Below are 11,867 nucleotides of genomic sequence, written 5' to 3'. Positions count from 1 at the left end.
TTGGACTTACAATCCTTCCACCTCAGCCTCTCACGTAGCTGGCATTATGGGCGTGTGCCCTGCTGCCTTTCAATTAATTTTAACACTACCACACACGAGGCGTTATGACTCTCACTTTGCAGGTAAGAATAAGGCTCAGAGAGTTTACATGGAGTGCATCAGGTTTGCAGTTGGCAGAGCTTGGATTTAAAAGGAGGTCTCGGGGGGGCTGGGGATGTGGCTCAAGCGGTAGGGCGCTCGCCTGGCATGCGTGCGGCCCGGGGTTCGATCCTCAGCACCACATACCAACAAAGATGTTGTGTCCGCCGAAAATTAAAAAATAAATATTAAAAATTCTCTCTCTCTCTCTCTCTCTCTCTCTCTCTCTCTCTCTCTCTCCTCTCTCACTCTCTCTTTAAAAAAAAATAAAAAATAAAAGGAGGTCTCGGATTCTCTTGACCTGTCCCTTATGGTCACCTCAAGGTCAAAAGGTCATAGTGACATTTCTCTGAAATTCACCCAGCAATTCCTTCTGACAGTCACTTGCCAGACAACATGATGTGGCCACCCCCCCAGGCCAGGGAAGCTGGTAAACGCAGCATTCGAACTGGGCATGCGGCTTTCATGAGTGAAATCCAAGTTCTGTGAGGAAGACAGATTTGGGGAGGCACCAGGAGTCTCTGGAAGCCAGGGCCAGAGCAGCCCTTTCTTGGCGAACAAGAAGCTGTTTGCATAGATGAATCCGCTTCCTCTCTCTTGGCCATAGATGATGTGAATTATTTTCATGGAGTGGAATCAAGTTTTCAATATAGTGCATGTATTTAATATTTAAATACCCCGAGTTAGCTGGCTTTGTCTCTCCTCGTGATAAGATTATGATGATGCTACCAAATCCTGTTAAGGTTTAATGAGTTTTTCTGCTAATAATAATAAAAAAGTGATAGTGTTTTAAATACTCTGAAAGTGGTTACCCGGAGTTTTCCAGACTGTCTCCCCCAGGACCGTCTCCCCTCTTGCCACTTCCCATTCTCTTTCTCCATCAGTTCAAACTGCTGACACCTCTGACGGAAAGTTAGCTCATAGGATGCCGGAGGGAACATCGAGTCAAACAACCCACATTGCAGATGGGAAAACTGAGACCAGGGAGCCAAGGAGCTCTCTGACAAGGAGTAAGTCTCTCCTGGTTCTACCCAGCCTGCCTGAAAGATCAGTGATCCTTCTTCTCAGCAGGGAATACAGAGCGAAGGTCTCAAGGTGAGAAAGAGATTGGGGGTACTGGAGGAACCTCAAGCAGGCCAGTGTGGCTCGAGTTGGGGAACGAGTTGGTGAATCATTTGAGCCAAAGCCAAAGGGGTGGCCAAGGACTACAGTAAGTCAAGCAGTACAGACCCTGACAAAGATATGGGGGTCTGCAACTAGTGTTACCAGGAGGGCCAGGGTATAATTTAGCTTCAAAGCTCAGACAATCCTTGCAATTGCTTTGTGGAGACAGATCAGAGAAGGCAGGAGAAGGACAGTGAGGAGCTACTGCAGCCATCCAGGTGAGGGTCATGGCACTTAGACTGTGATACGGGCAGTGGGGTTGGAGAGACAAGCAGATGGCTGCATACGGTGATACCCTCAGATTTGTGTATGAATGGTACCAGGAGGAGGAAGGGATGCATCCTTGAGTTCCACCTGGTACAGATGGGTGGCTGGAAAAATCCCTTCACTGAGCTAGGGAGAAGCAGCAAATTTGAGTGCAAAATTCAAATTTGCTTTTGCACTGAAGTTTCTGTGATACATTCTCATGGAGATGTTAACACAGTAGATAATATATATCATGAGCTAGACTTCTCTATTATATTATTGACTATTACTATATACAGGAAAATCACTATTTGATATAAATAACTTTGTGTTTTAAAGATCTCTATCATTAGTTTGAATGGCTATTCTGTGATTTTGGGGATATCCTGCAAAAATGATAAATTTGCCTCTTCCTTCCTAAAAGTTTTCTTTCTTAATATTCTTCTTGTCCTATCACATTGGCTACAGTAAAGGCTCTGTTATAATTAGTTTTAGAGGTGAAGTGATGCTGATAATTGAGCAGCCAAGAGGAAGATTATTTTGGGGACAAAAGAAGCTAGAGACAGAATATACAGTTAAGAAATTATGGCAATAGTTTAGGTGTGATGTGAGCAGGTCTTTGAATAGGGTGATAACTAATGACATAAAAAGGGAAGAGATACCAACCATCCCCCCCTACCACCATATACTCAGGCAAGAATTGTCTGGCCATAAAATATGATCACAAAGCTCTAAACCTGGAGTATAATGTTTGGATCAACAGAAAACAAAGAATATCTAAGCAATAAATGTTAAAGTTGGCTATAGTACATCCATCTAAAAACTAGAACACAAAAGAACTTTATCAAAATTCTCAGTTTATACAGTTCTAAAAAGGTGGGATCCAAAGAAACATATGTGTATATTTTCTGATCTATCTTCTTGATTGTAGCTTAATCCACTTTCTTCCAAAATATCTTCCTACTGCTACAGTTAACGAACGGAAAGCAAGTGTATGTATAACGTACCTTTGGTTCCCCAACGCTCTTGTGATGTGGGTGATAATTTCCATTTATCCAGGACATGACATTCTCTAACATGCTGATATTCTCATGGTTTCCTCCCTTGCAATTTAGGCACCATTAAAAATCAATTGTCGGAGGAGTCGACGTGTGCAGAAGTCCTGCTAGTCTGGTTCTTGTTCCCGTCTGGGTACCAGCTCCCTTCGGCAGTGCTGGCGGCAGCGCCGGAGGCCAGTGGAAGGATTCAACTTGCTGGAATTTTGCAGGTCTGTTAGAACCTTCCGAGGCTATAAAAGTACGAGAAAGCAGCAGACCGGATCAATACCAGAAGTAATTGCATTCAAAGAGGAATAAGCAGGAAAGAAGAAAGAGAGGCACAAGATGAAACCCTGTCAGAAAATTGAAGAAAAACCAGACAATGAGAATGAACCAAAGCTGGAGGAAGAGCCAAAGCCTGAGGAAAAGCCAGAGGAAGAGGAAGAACCAGAGGAGGAGGAAAACGCAGAAGAAACTTTTAGAGAAAGGCTGATTCAATCTCTCCAGGATTTTAAAGAAGATATACATAACAGGCATTTGAGCAATGAGGATATGTTTAGGGAAGTGGATGAAATAGATGAGATAAGGAGAGTAAGAAACAAACTTATAGTGATGCATTGGAAGGTCAATAGAAACCATCCTTACCCTTATTTGATGTAGTTTACCTTGATTTCTGTTTTATCTGACATTAACATTGCTATGTAGCTTTCGTTTTATTAGCATTTTTCCTGATATATCTTTGCCCATCTTTCTACTTTTAACCAGTTGCTATTAGTGGTTTTAGATATAGCTCTTGTTATCTGCATCTCATTGTTTATTGTATTTTGAACCTATCTACAAGTCTCTGTCTTTGAATAAGAAAGATTTACTCACTGTAAAAAAGAGGTTCCTGTTAGCATATAAAATGGGGGGAAGGTTACTAAATAATATGTGAATATCATATTTTTGAATAAGGTAAAAGTACATTTGTATATTACATATATGCTCATTAAAACTTGGGAAGAATAAGAGACAAAAAAGTTAAGGCAAGCTGGGCATGGTGGCACAGGCCTATATTCCTAGCAATTTGTGAGGCTGAGGCAGGAGAGGAGGACCACAAGTTCAACACCAGCTTCTGCAACTTAGCAAGACCCTGGCCATAAAATAAAAAAGGCTGGGGATATAGCTTAGTGGAGAATTGAACTCCTTTGTTCAATTCTCAGTGCTGCCAAAAAAAAAAAAAAAAAAAAAAAAAGTTCAGTTTCAGTGATGGGATTATGAATACAATCTTCTGCTTGTTTGTATTTTCCATATTCCTAAAATGAATACACAGTGTTGTTGCTAAAATAATAAAATTTTATAACTAAAAAAAAAAAAAATCAATTGTCGGGCTGGGGTTGTGGCTCAGTGGTACAGTGCTTGCCTAGGACGTGCGAGGCCCTGGGTTCGATCCTCAGCACCACATAAAAATAAATAAATAAAGATATTGTGTCCAACAACTAAAAAATAAATATTAAAAAAAATCAATTGTTGTTCTTTGACACAGCCTCCTTCAGCTGCTCTCCTGAGCCTTGGTATGTGCCACTCACCTTGCCATGTCTGTTTGTCCTTCAAATTCCCACTCAGACCCAAGGAAAGACCTTAATTGCACGATGAGAAGGGAGCGACGAAGGTAGCAGCCAGTCCCTGGAGGAACTCAGGTAGCCGGAGGGCAAAGCAAGACCTCTGGTGTCCACTGTATTTGACACAGTGTCACCTGCTGGCCCAGGCTTTGCTAAGCTTCTTGCTTCAGGGAATAAAAGAAAAGGAAAAGCCTCTTCTTTAGCCAAATGCATTTCCTCCACATTTTCAGAGTGTCCTGGAGGAGGGTACACATTGGCTTGTCAATTGACCGTCTTCACTGGTCACCCCTCCATTTGGGAGAGATGTCCAATCATGTCTCTTGTGACTTGAGAAACCCACAAGGATGAATCTGGAGTCTGGGGCTGTCCTAAGTGGAGACACCTCAAAGCTCCAGGGTCTGGACACTCAAAGGTCCTCTTGGTGAGTGAGGGTTTTTGAAAAAAACAAATGACATGCACATGGCTGGTGTTTTCTGCACTTAGGTTTGGTTGGGTGGGAGTGGACCTTAGGTGGCCTTCAAGCCTTGGAGACCCCAAATCCCAAATCTACCTACAAGGATTCGTTTCTGGAACCTTCCCAGCTTGTGCACACTGTCAGTGTTTGTCACTCCTACATGCACCCGGAGTTCATTGTCAGACCAGGTGGCTGTTGGGGATAGGAACTCAGTCTACCCCGCCTGGCTCACCCACATGGCCTCGTCTGCAGCCTGGTACATGGCGGGCTGCAGCCGGTGAAACCACAGATCGGCCTCTGGCCTCGGCTCCTCGGCCCCTGTGCGTAGCCTGCCATGGGGCTGCCTCCAAAGGAAGAAGAATAGGATTCCAGGTGACTCTGTGGGTCCAAGTGGTTTCCAGTCTCTTGCTTTCAATCTCCAAGAAAACTCCCCCCCTGTGTGGACTGGTGAAAGCATTCGGCCAGCCAGCGCAAGCTTGCCTAAGACGGGGGGTAGAGAGAAGGGAGAGCAATGTTGTCACTTTAATTGCATTGGCATAAATATTTGATATTCAATAAATTAGATCTGGAGCAAGGAAAACATTCTTGCAAATGGATTTTTTACCTGGAGCCCAGCCCCATTAGCAGAAGAGTGGAGGGCAGCCTGCCCCGGGGCCGGTAATTAACTCAAGTGGAGCAGAACTAAGCATTTTTGACAGCCTTCCTGGTCTGGAATTAACTGTCATCTCAGAGGGAGAAAGAAACTGCATTGTCACATTACGGCTTTCATGAGGCTCCCCGAGCCGCCGCTGGGCTGGGTTTAGCTACATCTCCCCTTCACGTCCCACTCTATGTTTCAGTATTAGCGACAAGTTTAAAAGCAACTAATGATGTATTTTATATCCATGTACCTGAATCACAGATTTCACTGAAAGAGAAGACATTAGCATGGTAATTCAATTTCCCCCCCTTTTGGCAGTTGTAATGAAGCGAGATCCAGTGATGCTGTTAGAAGTCACAACACTGGGATATTTGAAGATGGCACAGACTGGCTTTTTTCCCTCTGTCTGTGTCAGGACGCGCCTGTAATGAGCAACCGCTTAGCCCCTGCCCGTCTGTGCGGTCTCCCCCGGGGCCCCCACCGGTGTTTATGAAAGTAGCAATTACTTCTGAGAAAAGGCAAAACTGCTGGAGCCTGAAGCCCCTTCTAGAAGCCACCGCTTGTCTGTTCCGTGGAAACAGATACGGTGGAATCTTGAGCTTTGCTGGGCCTCGCCTGGCCAGTGTGTGCGACGGGCATGTTTCCAATAAGGTTGGAGGTCTCTCTGCCAGACTTTGTGTGCTGTGTGTGTGTGTGTGTGTGTGTGCGCGCTTTGCACATGCATGTGCAGGCATGTGTGTAGTTGTGCCTGTGTTTGTGTGTGTGTGTGTGGTCCATGGTGCTGGGCACTGGCTCCAGAGAGGACATGCAGGGTGCACGGAGCACACCCGAGCGTGCAGTGGTGCTCGCGGGCCAGCCACATCTGCTTCCCTCAGAGTTTTTGTGACTTTGAAAGTCACGTCACACAACTCACCATCTCCTTCGCTCAACCTCAGCCCTGTGTCCCTGGGTGTCCTTCACTGGAGGGAGCCCGCATCGCCCTTGTCTTTCTTGCTTCTGCCTTCCTAACCAGGCTGCCCCCATCTGGCCCTCAGCTGTGACCTGGACTCTGTCTTCTGCCCACCTCGTGCCCTGCACAGCAAAGGATCTGCAGGGGTGATCCTGTTCCCGCTCTGCTTGAAAGTGTCCCTAGCTTTCTCCTTCGTGGCCTAGCAAGGCCTCCTGACCTTGGCTGCTTATTAGAATCTTGGGGACCCACACTAGTTGGACCAGAGTCACACCGTTAGGGCCCTGGTAATTTGAATGCCCTGTTGGGCAACGCCTGTGGCTTACAGGATCAAGCCCTAAAATCTTGCCTCATCTGCCGTCTCCCCTTTGGGCTCCAAAAACTTCAGGCTTGGCCACCCTGACTTCCCTCTCCACTCTCACCTTCCCTGGTTAACTCCCACACTTCTGTTAAGACCCAATAACATATCACCTCCTCTCTGAAGCCTTCCCCAACTCCCCAGCTGAATTGTGGGCCTTGCTCCTTTGCTTATGTAACTGGTGCACGCTGAGAGCTTGCAGGAACCACGTCTCATGCTGGGTTCCTCAGACAGCCTCGTGACAGGAAGATGCCAGGAGATCCCTATAGGGCACAGGGAGTCACTTTCTAGAAGGAGTGGCCCTTGGGGTGATCTGAATGGTGTGTAGCCACAGAAGAGATGAGGGCTGGGAAAGGAAGGGCTCCGGTAGGGAGTGAGTGTGTTAGGGTAGGATTCTGCCCACCTCCCGGCAGTGCTGGTGTGTTTCCAAGCAGCACTTACTAGGCATTTGCTGGTGAAATTAACGTCCACACCTAGAGGGCTAGTGGGGGCCCATGCAGGGTATCGGGGGTAAAGAGGCAGTATGGAAGGGCACAGGATATAGTAATCTCTAGGATTAGAAACAGGTGATGAGGTGTGTCCTGGAATTTACAGAGCACATAGGTAAATTTGGGGCCCACAAGCAGGCAGACATTCCACATTCCCATTTCACAGATGCAGAATCTGAGGTTCCAAATGACTAACTTCTATGCCTGTGGTCATTCAGCTGGTGTGTGGGAGCTGGGCTTTGAACCCCAGTGGGCAGCTCTGGAGTCCAGGCTTTGAATGGCAGTACCATGCACCCTGGGCTGGAGCTGGCCATTCCTCTTCGCCCGTCTCAGCAGCCCACACCTGCTCAGAGCCCGCTCCTGGGAGGTGCTGGGGAGGTGGGAGCTGTGATAGCCGTGGGAAAATTAGAATTTTCAATGATAACATTCAAGACAGAAACAGGATCTTTGAAAAGGGATTTCAGCCTCCTTTGAGAGAACAACCTGAGCTCTGAAGCAGCAGCTGCATTTCTACCCATGTTGGGGAAATAAGCGCAAGGGCGGAATTCAGCCATTCTTCCCGCAGTGCCAGGCCTGGGGGGGCGGGTGTGCAACCACGAGGCTCTGCACCTCCATTGCTGTTTCGTGTTCTCAGTGTTGTGGAGACATCATTTACAGACACGGAAATGCACAGGTCTAATTATTCAGCCTGAGGACTTTTCTTTTCTCCCCCCCTCCCAAAGCAACTATTTGGGAATGATTTTATGTTTTCAAAAATATTGCAAACCTAGTACAGAGTTCCCATGTACTCCACACTTGACTTTCCCTAATGTTAGCATTGTGCTCCTGTTGTCAAAGCCAGAACCAGCGCTTGGCACCACTATGAGCAGAACTCGGGGTTTTCTTGTGATTTCCCTAGCCTTTCCATTCAGTCTCTTCCTGTTCCAGGGTCCCAAAGCCCCTTCATTGTCATGTCTCCTTTGCCCCCTCTGCTCTGTGACAGTTTCTCAGTTTTTCCTTGTCTTTTGTGACCTTGACAGCCGGGTAAGTTGTAGATCATCCCTCAGTTTGGGTTTCTCTGGTGTCTTACTCGTGATCAGGGTCATGGGTTTGGGGGAAGACCACAGAGGCGAGCGCTCTTGTCACAGTGTTCTCGGGGGTATCGTGGGATGTCCACATGACTTACCACTGGTGATTGATGACGCTTTTAAAAGTGCATATACCTGCTTGAAATCCCCAAATCTAGAATATATCCAGATTCCCTGGGTGCCCCTCTCCATCCAACCTCTACCCCCTACCTTAGGCACCCATTGTGTGGATTTCTATCATGGTCAGTTAGCTCCATGGTGCCTGTGCTTGAACTGCACATGGAGGAATCCTAAGTATGGACTCTTAGCTTAGCTGGCTTTTTTATGCACCATTTTTGTGTTTTTTTTTTTCAGTACTGGAGATTGGACCTAGGGGCACTATATCCCCAGCCTTTTTAATTTGAAATTTTGAGACAGGGTCCTGTTAAATTGTAGAGGCTGACCTCAAACTTGCAATCCTCCTGTCTCAGCCTCTTGAGTTGCTGGGATTACAGGCGTGAGCCACCACACCCAGCTGGACACCATGATGTTTCTGAGCTGTATCCTTGTTCTTGCTGGTAGCAGTAGATTGCTCTTCCTGTGGTGGTCCAGTGTTCTGCTGTCCGACGGCACCCAACGCATCCACTCTTTCTACCACTGAGGGACATTTGGGTTGTGTCCGGTCGGGACTGTCATGGATAGAGCTGCTGCCAACGTTCCTGGGCCATTCTTTCCCTTCGTTTGGGACAGTCCATGTGGTGGGGGAATCTTTCATTTCCACTCTTCAGCTCTGTCTCCTGATGACTTTCTAAAAATAACTTCATTTGCTCTCTCTGCAAATGGATGAGGGAAGAGTAAAAGCCTCTGAAAGGAATGGGCAGGGTGGAGGGGTGGGGAGCAAGTCTCTTCAGTTCTCGCTCCAAGATGGTTTTCAGAGGTGTCCACTGGTCTCTGTGTCCCTCGCCCACACCGGAACAAAATCACATGCACTTTTTCTCTCCTTGTTGGTCCGAGCTGCTCAGTTCTGCCCAGCTGTTCTTGCAGTTCATTTGCCATATGCATTTGGCAGCCAGAGAGGTCTTTTCAAAACACGAATCAACCCAGCTCTCCAAACACCATCGGGGCCCCCAAAGCTTCCTTCTGTCTTAGGAGCAGCATCAACCTCCCCTGGCTGCACCCCGGGCCCTAGAGCACAGAGCTCTGCCACCTGCCTGGCTGCCACTCCCTCCCCAGCCAGCTTCCTCCAGCTCAGAGCCTTTGTGCTGGGAGTTCCCTCTGCTGGGAAGGGCTTCCAAGGGAACCTGCAAGGCTGCTCCTGTCTCTTCCAGTGCCAACCTGGAGAGGCTTTCTCTGACCACCCGGTCAGAAATAGCAGTCTCTCCTCCTCACTGACCTGCTTTCTGGCAGCCTATTCTGGACATTTCATCTATGTGGCTTTTTGCATCTGGCTATATCCATGTGCCCTCATGTTCCTTCGAGCTATAGTAGAACTCAAAACTAAGTTCCTTTTTATGAATGGCACTATTCCATTGGACGGACGTACCGTACTGCATCCATTCATCAACGAAGAGTTCCATTTTTTTTTTGACTATTATAACTATGCTGCTGTGACGATTTGTATACTTGTTTTTGTTTCAACATACGTTTTCACTTCTCTTGGCTATAAAGGTAGGCGTGGGATTGCTCACTCACAGGACAGCTCTGCGCTTAGCTTTCTGAGGAGCTGCCAAGCTGTTTTCCACAGCAGGGGCACGAGTTTCCATCCCACCAGCAGCGACGAGTGTTCCATTTCCTCCCCATCCTTGGCCACCCTTATCATTCTCCACCTTCTTGATTACAGCCATCTTAGTGGGTATTGCATATCTCACTAGGGTTTCAGTTGATGTTTCCCTGGTAATTAATGAGGTTGAGCATCTTTTCACGAGCTTCTTGGCCATTCGTAGATCTTGGAGATGTTCAAATCCTTTGCCCGTTTTTAAATTGGATTTTTTTTTTTTTTACTGTTGAGTTGTAAGAATATGTGATATACTCTGAATCCCTGTCCCTTATCAGACAGATGACTTGGAAGCATTTTCTTCTCTTGTGTAGTTTGTCTTTTTGCTTTCTTGATGTATCCATGTGAAGCCCAAGAGTTTTCAATGTTGATAAAATTTTTTTGTTTTTTCTTTTGTTGCCTTGTGCTGTTGCTATCATGTCTAAGAAACTGTTTCCTAATCCAAGGTTGCAAAAATTTCAGCCTAACTTTCTTTTAAGGGTTTTATAGTTTTAGCTCTTAAAATTTAGATCTTTCACCTATGTGAAGTTCATTTTTTGTATATGGAGTAAAGCAGGGGGTTTTGCATAAGATGTTATGGTTTCAATATGAGGTGTCACCCACAAGCTCCTGTGTGAGACAATGCAAGAATGTTCAGAGGCAAAATGGTTAGATTATGAGAGCTAACTGGATCACCTGCATGGTAACTGTGGCTGGAGGAAGAAGGTTACTGTAGACATGCCTTTGGGGTTTATATTTTCTCCCTGGTGAGCAAAGCTTTCTCTCTGCTTTCTGGCCATCATGAACTGAGTAGATTTCCTCTGTTGTGCCCTTCTGCCAAGAAGTTCTGCCTCACCTCAGCCCCAGAGAAATGAAGTCAGCTAATCAAGGACTGAACCTCTGAAACTGTGAACCCAAATAAACCTTTCCTCTTCTAAGTTATTCTTTTTTTTTTTTTTTAATATTTATTGGGGGTTAACTAACAGTTTACAGGTAGATTTACAGATTTCTTTTTTTAAAATATTTTTTTAATATTTATTTTTTAGTTTTCGGCAGACACAACATCTTTGTTGGTATGTGGTGCTGAGGATCGAACCCGGGCCGCACGCATGCCAGGCGAGCGCGCTAACCGCTTGAGCCACATCCCCAGCCCCTAAGTTATTCTTATAAAGTCTTATGGTCACAGCAACGGAGAGCTGACGAAAACACGTGGGCATCTGGTTATCCTAGCACATTTTTGTTGAAAAGACAAACTTTACCCTGTGGAATTGTTCTGACAAATTGACAAAAATCAAAGGATCATGGGACATGGTGGGACATGCCTATAATCCCAGCTATTTGCTAGGCTGAGGCAAGAGGATCATAAATTCTAGGCTAGCCTGAGCAAGGTAGCAACACCTTGTCTCAAAAATAAAAGATCAAAAGGGATGGGTATGTAGCTGAATGTTAGAGTACTCCTGGGTTCAATCCCCAGCATAGCCAAAAAAAATTAATGAACCATAAATCCATAAATACAGGGTTTATTTCTGGTGGATGGCCTTTATTCCATTGTTTTATCTTTATGGCAGTTTCATACTATTTTGATGATTATAGCTTTATAATGTGTTTTGTAATTGGGAAGTGTGTGCCCTTACTTTGTTCTTGTTGAAGGTTACTCTGACTATTCTAGGTCTCATATATTTATATCAGGATTAGGATTAGCTTGTCAATTTTGCAAAAAAAAAAAAAAAAATAACCTGGGTCTCTGATAGGAATTGCATTGAATCTGTAGGATAATTTGGGGGGAGGGAATTTTTCTGTGTTAGTAAGAGTAAGTCTTTGAATCTATGAACATGGATGTCTTTCCTTTCTTTTAGGTCTTCTTTAAATCCTTTCAATGATGCTCTCTAATTTCAGTGCATGTGTTATACTTCTTTGATTAAATTTATTTCTAAGTATTTTATTTTACTTTGTTGCTATCCTAAATTGAATTTTTCCTAATTATATTTTATGGTTA

The 11,867-nt window shown here is 45.4% G+C and overlaps 1 protein-coding gene across 1 annotated transcript; it reads left to right on the top strand.

The window, feature by feature from the left end:
- The first annotated feature begins 2,704 nt into the window (after positions 1–2,704).
- LOC308648350 (transcription elongation factor A protein-like 9) lies at positions 2,705–3,806 on the top strand. Its single transcript, XM_081292977.1, has one exon. The coding sequence runs from the start codon at positions 2,931–2,933 to the stop codon at positions 3,243–3,245; it is 315 nt and encodes a 104-aa protein (XP_081149103.1). The 5' UTR covers positions 2,705–2,930; the 3' UTR covers positions 3,246–3,806.
- The last annotated feature ends 8,061 nt before the right edge of the window (positions 3,807–11,867 follow it).

This window comes from Spermophilus citellus (assembly GCF_964194105.1).
Source record: "Spermophilus citellus genome assembly, chromosome: 4".
Lineage (NCBI taxonomy): Eukaryota > Metazoa > Chordata > Mammalia > Rodentia > Sciuridae > Spermophilus > Spermophilus citellus.
The sequence above is the reverse complement of the archived record's forward strand: the minus strand, read 5'-3'. Positions and strand labels throughout refer to the sequence as shown.